General features: G+C 42.8%; 1 protein-coding gene across 3 annotated transcripts; it reads right to left on the minus strand.

Moving 5' to 3' along the window:
* Window positions 1-6562: 6562 nt before the first annotated feature.
* On the minus strand, window positions 6563-10777 carry LOC129857896 (heterogeneous nuclear ribonucleoprotein A/B-like). 3 transcript variants are annotated; one of them, XM_055926575.1, is made up of 9 exons: window positions 10649-10777; window positions 9975-10241; window positions 9074-9242; window positions 8782-8940; window positions 8557-8688; window positions 8214-8325; window positions 7898-8068; window positions 7717-7802; window positions 6563-7270 (listed from the first exon to the last, which is right to left on the minus strand). In XM_055926575.1, exons 2-8 carry the CDS (start codon window positions 10214-10216, stop codon window positions 7732-7734), a joined length of 1056 nt encoding a protein of 351 aa, XP_055782550.1. In that variant the 5' UTR covers window positions 10217-10241; window positions 10649-10777; the 3' UTR covers window positions 6563-7270; window positions 7717-7731. The 3 variants fall into 3 exon arrangements, with proteins under 3 accessions (XP_055782550.1, XP_055782552.1, XP_055782551.1); XM_055926577.1 differs by lacking the exon at window positions 7717-7802; XM_055926576.1 differs by lacking the exon at window positions 7717-7802 and having other exon boundaries at window positions 7868-8068.
* Between the last annotated feature and the right edge of the window lie 435 nt (window positions 10778-11212).

Consider the following 11212-nt stretch of genomic DNA (forward strand, 5'->3'; position numbering starts at 1 on the left):
TGGGAAAATCAAAAGAAATCAGCCAAGACCTAAAAAAATAATAATTGTAGACGTCCATAAGTCTGGTTCATCCTTGGGAGCAATTTCAAAACGCCTGAAGGTACCATGTTCACCTGTACAAACAATAGTACGCAAGTGTAAACACCATGGGACCACGCAGCAGTCATACCGCTCAGGAAGGAGACGCGTTCTGTCTCCTAGAGATGAACGTACTGTGGTGTGAAAAGTGCAAATCAATCCCAGAACAACAGCAAAGGACCTTGTGAAGATTCTGGAGGAAACGGGTACAAAAGTATCTATATCCACAGTAAAATGAGTCCTATATCAACATAACCTGAAAGGCTGCTCAGCAGGGAAGAAGCCACTGATCTAAAACCACCATAAAAAAGCCAGACTATGGTTTGCAACTACACATTTTATATTTATAACATTTATAAAGATATTTATAAACTGCACATTTATAATGATCGTACTTTTTGGAGAAATGTTCTCTGGTCTGATGAAACGGGATTGCAAGCCGAAGAAAACCATCCCAACCATGAAGCACGGGGGTGGCAGCATCATGTTGTGGGGGTGCTTTGCTGCAGGAGGGACTGGTGCACTTCACAAAATAGATGGCATCATGAGGTAGGAAATGATGTGGATATATTGAAGCAACATCTCAAGACATCAGTCAGGAAGTTAAAGCTTGGTCGCAAATGGGTCTAACAAATGGACAATGACCCCAGGCATCTTTACAAAGTTGTAGCAAAATGGCTTAAGAACAACAAAGTCAAGGTATTGGAGTGGCCATCACAAAGGCCAGACCTCAATCCTATAGAAAACGTGTGGGCAAAACTGAAAAAGCATGTGTGAGCGAGGAGGACTACAAACCTGATTCAGTTACAGCAGCTTTATCAGGAGGAATGGGCCAAAATTCACCCAACTTATTGTGGGAAGCTTGTGTAAGGCTACCCATAACGTTTGACCCAAGTTAAACAATTTAAAGGCAATGCTACCAAATAATAATTGAGTGTATGTAAACTTCTGACCCACTGGGAATGTGAGGAAAGAAATAAAAGCTGAAATATATAATACTCGCTATTATTCTGATATTTCACATTCTTAAAATAAAGTGGTGATCCTAACTGACCTAAAACAGGGAACTTTTACTCGGATTAAATGTCAGGAATTGTGAAAAACTGAGTTTAAAGGTATTTGGCTAAGGTGTATGTAAACTTCCGACTTCAACTGTAGGTAGGGGTAAAGTGACAATGCAAAAATAAACAGCGAGTAGCAGTAGTGTACAAAAAAAAGCTATTTGCTTAATTGTTCAGCAGTCTTATGGCTTGGGGGTAGAAGTTGTTAACCCTCTTAAGGATCCACCCTTTTCAATTTCCGCCTAAAATAACATATCCAAATCTAACTGCCAGTAGTTTAGGGATTGAAGCAAGGATATGCATATTCTTCAAATCAAAAATCAAATCAAATCAAATTTTATTAGTCACATACACATGGTTAGCAGATGTTAATGCGAGTGTAGCGAAATGCTTGTGCTTCTAGTTCCGACAATGCAGTAATAACAACAAGTAATCTAACCTAACAATTCCGCAACTACTACCTTATACACGCAAGTGTAAAGGGATAAAGAATATGTACATAAAGATATATGAATGAGTGATGGTACAGAACGGCATAGGCAATGGTGCAGTACATGGTATAGAGTACGGTATATACCTATGAGATGAGTACTGTAGGGTATGTAAACATAAAGTGGCATAGTTTAAAGTGGCTAGTGGTCCATGTATTACATAAGATGGCAAGATGCAGTAGATATAGAGTACAGTATATACATCTTGATACCATTTGAAAGGAAACACTTTGAAGTTTGTTGAAATGTGAATGAAGGTAGGAGAATATAACACCTTAGATCTGGTAAAAGAAAATACCATCTTTGAAGTGCAAGAGAAAGGCCATAATGTATTATTCCAGCCCAGGTGCAATTTAGATTTTGGCCACTAGATGGCAGCAGTGTATGTGCAAAGTTTTAGACTGATCCAATGACCCATTGCATTTCTGTTCAAAATGTTGTATCAAGACTGCCCAAATGTACCTAATTGGTTTATTAATAACTTTAGGTTCATAACTGTGCACTCTCCTCAAACAATAGCATGGTATTCGTTCACTGTAATATAGCTACTGTAAATTGGACAGTGCAGTTAGATTAACAAGAATTTAAGCTTTCTGCCAACATCAGATATGTCTATGTCCTGGGAAATGTTGTTACTTACAACCTCATGCTAAGACGTGGCTCTCCGATACCGCTTTCCATGCGGTAGCAGAAAGAACAGTCTATGACTTGGGTGGCTGGAGTCTTTGACAATTTTTTGGGCCTTCCTTTATACTAGGCGGGGTCAGTGGTCAGGAAGCTTGGCACCAGTGATGTACTGGGCCATACGCACTACCCTCTGTAGCGTCTTCCAGTCGGATGCCGAGCAGTTGCCATACCAGGCGGTGATACAACCGGTCAGGATGCTCTCGATGGTACAGCTGTGCCCTCTTCACGACTTGTGTTGGTGTGTTTGGACCATGATAGTTTGCTGTTGATGTGGACACCAAGGAACTTGAAGCTCACGACCCCCGTCGATGTGAATGGGGGTATGTTCGGTCCTCCTTTTTCTGTAGTCCACGATCAGATCCTTTGTCTTGCTCATGTTGAGGAAGAGGTTGTTGTCCTGGCACCACACTGCCAGGTCTCTGACCTTCTCCTTGTAGGCTGTCTCGTCTCATCCTTGTCGGTGATCAGGCTTACCACCATTGTGTCGTCAGCAAAATTAATTATGGTGTTGGAGTCATGCTTGGCCACGCAGTAGTGGGTGAACAGGGAGTACAGGAGGGTATCAAGCACGCACCCCTGAGGGACCACAATATTGAGGATCAGCGTGGCAGATGTGTTGTTACCTACCCACACAACCTGGGAACGGCCCATCAGGAAGTCCAGGATCCAGTTGCAGAGGGAGGTGTTTAGTTCCAGGGTCCTTAGCTTAGTGATGAGCATGAACAGCATTCTCACATAGGTGTTCCTTTTGTCCAGGTGGGAAAGGGCAGTTTGGAGTGAAATTGAGATTGTGTCATCTGTGGATCTGTAGGGGCAGTATGCGAATTGGAGTGGGTCTAGGGTTTCCGGGATGTGGGTGTTGATGTGAGCCATGACCAGCCTTTCAAAGCACTTCATGGGTACAGACGTGAATGCTACGGGGCGGTAGTCATTTAGGCAGATTACCTTGGCGTTCTTGGGCACAGGGACGATGGTGATCTGCTTGAAAATATATTACATACTTGGTCAGGGAGATTGAAAATGTCAGTGAAGACACTTGCCAGTTAGTCCCACATGCTCTGGGTACCTGTCCTGGTAATCCGTCTGGCCCCGTGGCCTTGTAAATGTTGACGTGTTTAAAGATCTTACATCAGCTACGGAGGGGGTGGTCACACAGTCATCTGGAACAGCTGGGGTTCTCATGCACGCTTCAGTGTTGCTTGCCTCAAAGCGAGCATAAAAGTAATTTAGCCCATCTGGTAGGCTCGCGTCACTGGGAAGCTCACGCATGGCTTGATAAATATGTTGTATTCAAATAATATTTGGAGAGAGCAAAGGACACAGTTCAAATCCCTTTGAACATTACAGTAGTACCACAACATAATCAACATGATAGTACCTCCTAGTGGTAATTGTATGTAATGAAACTTTGACAACGTTGGATTTGTTGCGCGTATGCACCGAGAGTGGGTCACTATCATCCCAGCATCACACAAGCAGCCACAACGCAGATGGAGCTTCTGAATGCCAATTCGTAATTCCTTCACGACAACATCATTCAGTATGCCGACCGCCTCGCTGCCACTCTGCCCGACAAGCTGTCTCCTATTTTGTCAACTCAAGGTAAGACACCATGTCCTACAACCTATGACTTCCTCCTGAAGCACAGCCCCAATGACATCCACGTAAGATATAAGAATAATGTAATATATGTCTCCTAACAGTTCTGAAGCCAATGATATAGCACTACACTTGGCCCACCACTACACCAAACATGAAGACATCATTGTGTTTGACCAGTAAGGTTTCTCACATCACACAAACTACTGTTCCGCTTCCTTTTCACATGCATGTCTCAGTAATTTTCTCTAAATATACTCCCCGCCCCCTCCATACTAGTGCATATAATTTTTTGCTGAGTTGTCACTCAAAACTCTTGCCCAAGGGATACTCAACTAAAGTAGCAGAGTAGGTACTGCCTCTGAGCATACAATATTAGTGCACTATTATACTTTACCATTTTCTCATCGGTGAAGAAAAGGACAAGAGTCAAAACCTCATTTGAGTGAAGATTGAGAGGCCATTGTGATAGTAAAAGCAATTACTTTTATTGTTGGTATTTCTCTGATATGGGCCCTCTGCAGGGGAAGTGTTTGTGGCAGACGAGGTGCAAACAGGTTTTGGGCGTGTGGGTAGCCATTTCTGGGTCTTCCAGCTGCAGGGTGATGTTTTCAGGTGAGTGGTCAGACTGGTAATTTACTGCTACAAGGCCTTAGGAAGCAACAACTTTGCAAACATATCAGCGTGTCAGTGTTTGCTGCAGTCACAATTCAGTGAAGAGTTAACACTATTTGTATTTTGGTATAAATCTTTGCATTACTTTTAGAAGAGAACCTGAAAGCAGAAATATCCTTTGGTCTCTTCTCCCATTCCAGACTGAAAGAGGAGTATATCTGTGTCAGTACAGACGGCCCCTGGGAGAACATTGTCAAGTTTAAACCTCCCATGTGCTTCAGTATGGAGGACGCAGACTTGGTGGCAGACAGGATACACCACATCCTCACAGGTGACTGGAACACTTACCCTATAGCCCTGACTTATTACAATACATTTATTCTACTTAAGGAGACAGAATACCCAGTCTCAACAAAACATTTAAACCCAAGTCGACTTAGCCTCCACAACTGCAGTGTCTGCAGAACTTAAAGTTCAGAGAGCTTACACCAACCTGATTCCTTATATCTGCCGACACAGAAGTGTTGGGGCACCATTTCTGAACTGGGCCAATGGCACTTACACAACAGTCTTGACGGATCCATACTACACACCACTTAAGCAGGTGTGTAGGGACCTGTTGACAATTCTACTTTTTCCTTTTCAGACATGGAGCGCAGTCATCAAAAACTGGACAGTGGAAATTTCTAAGGTTTGTACAAACCTGTAGAAAGATTTAATTGCATCAGACAGTAAGAATTGGTCACAATCAGGAGTCAGAGGTAGTGTTGTTGATAGTGTGATGTACTCCTCCAGGAGATTTCACTAACCGTTAAAAGTGCATTTCTCAGACATTGGATTTCATAGGGCAGAGCACCGGGTCCCGTATCTACAAATGATCTCAAAGTAGAAGTGCTTATCTTGGATCTGTCCATAGAAATGGTAGTTATGATCTAAAAAGGCAAAACTTATCCTATATCAGCATTCCTACTTTGAGGTTCTTTGTGGATATGGTCTCAGAACTTGGGTCTTTTGCTTTTCATACAAACTGCAGTCATCATGGTGGAAAATAAAAAGGGAAGGAACGCAGACTTATTCAACATAGCCAATCTCAAGGATCCATACCACAATTAAGGATAAAAAGCCAAATTGTTAAGACATTAAGAATACACTACTAGATCTACCAACACAAGAATGTTTGAGACAGTTCATGAAGTGAAATTAGTGACTACTTTTGATTCTGCATGAGGGATATAAGAGAAGCAGTGACATATGCAACAGAAAGGCAATACATTTCTACTATAAGACACTAAAGTCGTGAGCCTCACATTTATACTTCCCTGTGGAAATAGATACAATCACATAGCAACTACTGGATCAAGAAGTGGTCACAAAGGTCTACTGATACAGTAGGAAAGTGTATGTTAGGCTGCGTTTACACAGGCAGTTCAATTCTGATATTTTATTCCCCACATCAATCAGCTCTGTGAAACAATCTGGGATTGGTCATTTGACCAATTAATTAGTGGGAAAAATAATCAGAATTGGGCTGCCTGTGTAAAGCCTACTTGACGTGAAATGGACACCGGCCCAGGCAGACTGATGAGGTCACTTCCAGCTGATCTTGATAACTGCAACATTGCATGGCAACAGTGACTTTGTACACATTACTGTATTGATGACAGACAATGTATGGGGGTGGGCGTGCACTTACCAGAGGACTAGTTATTACCTTGACTTATCCACCTATAAAAACATACCAAATACTGTAGTTCAACGTCAGATCCATAGTGGGGTAAGATCAGCTAGCTCGGAAAAGTAAATCGACGCGCAGGCTACGCAGCACAGCTTTCAACCCATTGACTGAGCCAGTTATCCCTCTGCCAGCAAAGTATCTGCCACCGCATCCCAGAGAGGCATCCATCTGTACGGCACGATTTTAACCTTACCCAAGACAGGACAAGTACTCCATTTAACAGTACAAAGCAGTTAACAGTAACCAAAACAGCATTAGGGGGAGGGTTTATAAATGATAACAAAAGGATCCACGTGTAATATAAACCAAAAGTTTATTTCTACCAATTTGCCCAAGACACTAGAGGAATGAGTTTCCAGAGAGAAAGGGAAGGCCCTCTACTTACATTTACAGGCTTGCGCTCAGTTGTACTGTATCGTATGTAACACTAGTAAAGCCACTTAAAATTACAGAGAAGATGGGGGGGGGCCTCCTTAAAAGCCAAAAAACTAATGCTGGTTGTCCTCATCTACTAGCCAAATGCAAGCATTCACTAAACAAGCTTACAATGAAACCTTTGATTAGTTTTTAAATCTCTTATTTCACCTCACCCCACATCTGAAGCCATGCAACTCGCGTCAAACACTTAGCACGGGAAAATGTATTACTAATCCTAGAAATAACAAAAAAATGTAATTGTTTTATTTCAAAAGCTTCTGAAAGCTCTGCTCATGTTTGTTGGCAAATCCAGTAGACATGTAAAATACAACCACACAATACATTAGATTCAAAAAGGTACCAAAAAGTACAGTAAAAATAACACTTCCATCTCTGGAAATGTAAATGGACAAAACAATATAAAATAAAAAAAAAAGGAGGAAAAGTGACATTTGCTTCCCCAGTTCCTCACTTGATCTGTACATATGGAGCATGAGTCCAAATTTCTGCCAACTCCAAAGGAAAAGCCAAAGCCCATGTTCGCTGTGGCCGGACCATGGGTTTCTTTTTTCTTATTTACTTAAGACCTTAAGAGAGAAACATGGTGCTTATAGTTACTGAGCATAACCAAATGGCATTTAGTATTACACATGGACACCATGATGTTTATGAATGACTTAACAGTTGTATACGTCTATTAAAAATGAACACTCAGAGTGGGGAGAACGTCAAAGGGGACATGACACCTAGCTGCCATACCTAGCACCCCATCGGAAAGGCCCTAATGCTTATACTAGGTCAACCACCACCTCAACCCTTATTGATCAAGTAGTGTTTGTAGGAATGCATCTTAAAATGGTTGGCACATGGAATGAGTCCATTATTAATGAATTGCAGACCCTCCCCACCCACTTCCCCCCGTTAACAAACGTTTGAATGGGATCAGACTAGATGGGAGAAATTTTGGAGTCAAAAGGCACAAATGGTTACAGCTAGATTGTCATATCACCATAGATGATGCAAAAATGCATACCTGCACTACATGTGATCAGTATGGCTTGTAGCTACTCTGGTGGCCTCCACGTCTTGGAGTTTTCCCATAGCCTGCATTGCCCTGGTCTGGAGGACAAGAAAGAAAGGGACTGAGTGTCTTCCGTATGACAAGGACCAACAAAGTTTCTCACATTTGCGTTTTTTGGGTGGTTATCGCTTACTGTAGTCGTAGCCACCCCCATAGCCATAGTATCCAGCGGAGTAGTCGTAGTTGCCGTAGCCTCCATATCCGCCGTAGCCTTGCTGTCCACCGTAGCCGTAGCCCTGGTTACCATAGCCCTGGTTCCAGTAGTTGTTGTATCCGCCACCTTGGTTCCAATTCTGGCCCTGACCTGAGAAGATTACAGTGATTAGAAGCACATAGAGCAGAGTTATATAAGCAACTACTTTGATCTTGGGACTGGGGTGAGAGGAGCCTATTTTAGAACCCGTTTCACCAGGTTAAATCCACACAAGGTGTTTGGTGTAGATACTCACCTCCACGGCCCCTGCCGCCTCTTCCTCCTCCTCCACCACCACCACCACCTCCCCGGCCGCCATATTGCTGCTGCTGGTACACTTCTTTGGGCTGTGCTATTTTAATCTCACACTGGAACAGATCAGTAACATGAAGACATAAGTTAGACATGGAAAAAACCTTTACCACACCCACTGCATGGATCTTCAATGTGAGGGTTACATGTTACCCGAGGAAACCTCAGAATTTGTTCTATACAGAAATCTAAAGCTTAATTTGAAAGTAGGAGGAAATCACAAATCTGCAATCAAACGTACAAAGAGACACAACCCTGCAATGCATTGACTGCATTACAATTGTTACCTTGCTTCCACTGACGTTATGGAATTTCTTTTCTAGCACTTTTTTGACAGGAGTTTCATCCTTATACGTGATGAACACAAACCCCCTTCTCTTTTCCGTCTTTGGGTCCTGCGGAAGCTCAATTGTCTCGATCTGCAGGTCAAAGGAAAATAAAACAATTACTGTTACAACACCACCATACCACCAAGTCAGTGTTATCCCCAAAGATGGATGTTGATACTGTACCTCGCCAAAAGTTCCAAAGTACTCCTGGATAACTTCCTTGTCTGTGTCTGGGTTGAGGCCACCAACAAAGATTTTCTTTACGGGTTCCTTCTTCATAGCCATGGCCTTCTTGGGGTCGATCTGTCGTCCGTCAAGCCGGTGTTCCTTCTGTTCCAAAACCTAGACAAAAAGGAAAAATGGTCAGAGAATGAAGAATGGCAAATAGTTGTAGGACTGTGGAACACTGACATTCAATATGCATTACAGTCCTTAGATAAAAGTAACAAAACCCCAAAACATGTTGTCATCTTACCTTGTCTACACTGACTGCTTCTTTGAATAGAATAAAGCCAAAGCCTCTTGACCGGCCTGTCTGCTGGTCCATCTTTATGGTGCAGTCCGTCACTTCACCGAATTTAGAGAAATAATCTTTAAGATCTTTCTTACTTGTGTCCCAGCTAAGTCCTCCAACAAACATTTTCCTAGCAAAGAAAAAAGGATAACTGACTAAATATGATGGTTGGGTAACAACTGCTCTAAAAGGGTTCGGGAACATCTAGTACAGGGTTTCCCAACTGGCAGCCAGTGGGACGAATATGGCCTGTGATTGGTTTTATTTGTCCCCCCAAATTCGGAGAAAAAAAATTAATGGGTGAATTTTCATTATTAGACAGGAGCCTAAAAACAAGAAAACCAGCTTCAAGTGATTGATTTCAGAAATCTGTTCCCAAATATCTCCAAACATAATCGTATACTAATATAAACATGGTTTGAAATTATGTTTTAGTCAACAACACATATTTATTTTAGACCTTTTTGCAGTCCATAAATTATTTGTAATTACGTTCTGGCCTGGCCCCCTGGCCAACCGCTCAACAAAAAAAAATAATAATTGTCCCCGCGGATGAATCTAATACTCTACAAATCAGTAGCCATTGCTGTTGTAGATAGACTGGGTCTACTACTGTATGTCCAAAACCACATCATTAACCCCAAATATCTGACCAGAAAGTCCGGTGTGTGCCCTAAACAGAATAAATAACCTAGCCCTGCAAAAATATACAAATGCCGGCGAGGGAGTGTTACATTTGATAGCTGCTGGAAGTGCCCCCCCTCCCCCTGCTCCCCACATGGCGCCAACAAAGCCAGAACGAACAAAGGAGCGATGCAAACCATTAGCATTCTGCCGAGATCGAAAATATTTCTATACTCACCCTGCATCCTCCTCGCCTTTGCTGGCGTTGATCTGCCCGCCTTCGCCTTCAGTGGCACCATTTTGCGAATCTTCTCCCTCTACTGCCGTCTCGTCTTCTATGCAGGCTTCGGTCTCTTCCTCGCCTTTATTCAGGATTTCGGTCTCTTCCGTTCCATCGGCTGTCTTTGCGCCGTTAAAATCATCCTCGCCTTCGTGGCCGTTTTCTGATGTTTCCATAAACTGTTGCTCGGTGTCAGACATTTTGTAATAGTTAGGTTCCCCTTTCCTGCACAAAATGAAACATTGTTACAAAAGGACCTGTACAGTTATGTAACCCAGTCGCCGTACATGCTTCGCCATTTATGCTATGCCAGTGAATACACTCCCCCACCATTTTGGCTGGCAACATTGTTTTTTGTAAATGTATGGGAGACAATGTCCCCGGAATGCAAGCGATACATGGCAATCGACTCATCGAATGAGGGTGCAACAAAATATCAATTTTTGCACTGACTGAATGTAACAACCAAATATCGTCAATGTAACTATCGCGCAGATAAACCGTTAGCATGAACCATTACCACTCCGTTACGTAATGCGAAGGCCATGCGAGCTGTTTTGCTACTCAAATATTACAGCCACATTTATGCCTAACACCGAAATAACGAAAATGGTTATTCTTATGGTACTTACACAAATAAAAATAAGATGAATAGATGGAAAATAATCCACTAAAGCCTCTTAGTGATCACACAATCAAAAAATACTCTTCAAGATGGATTCTCCCATACAACGCCAACTCGTGGTTGGTTTTATAGTACCCGTTAAACAAAAAACGACCTTTCATTTAGGGGGCCTCTGATTTGATCCCCAAAGCTGCCTATCATGGCCATGGCCAATTATGTACCCCGATGCAGTGTACACACGCCCACTACACGTAAGAACTTGCAGTACCTTTTATTATTTTAGGTACATTCTTGAAGAAACAAGCCTGCAAACTACAAAACAATATTATTTTGGCGGGGCGGCAGCTGCGGCCAAGAGACCAGAGGCGGCAGAACGGAGTGTTCGGGTTGTAGGGTTTGAGCATAGCCTGAAAGTAGGGAGGGGCAGTTCCTCTTGCTGCTCCGTAGGCAAGTACCATGGTCTTGTAGTGGATGCAAGGTTGGACTGGAAGCCAGTGGAGTCAGGGCCAGAATAATGCAGGGGCTTACTGGGGCTGAAGCCCCTTGGCCCATGCCGTGGGGGCCCCAAGAG

Source organism: Salvelinus fontinalis, chromosome 6 (assembly GCF_029448725.1).
Source record: "Salvelinus fontinalis isolate EN_2023a chromosome 6, ASM2944872v1, whole genome shotgun sequence".
Taxonomy (NCBI): domain Eukaryota; kingdom Metazoa; phylum Chordata; class Actinopteri; order Salmoniformes; family Salmonidae; genus Salvelinus; species Salvelinus fontinalis.

Excerpts from the sequence above, each read along its gene's own strand:
- LOC129857896 (XM_055926575.1), bottom strand. The coding sequence starts at position 10,216 with ATGTCTGACACCGAGCAACAGTTTATGGAAACATCAGAAAACGGCCAC. Across the intron at positions 8,326-8,556 it reads ATAACGTCAGTGGAAGCAAG|TGTGAGATTAAAATAGCACA; the intron begins GTAACAATTGTA and ends GATCTGTTCCAG. Across the intron at positions 7,803-7,897 it reads TGGGGGTGGCTACGACTACA|ACCAGGGCAATGCAGGCTAT; the intron begins GTAAGCGATAAC and ends CTTGTCCTCCAG.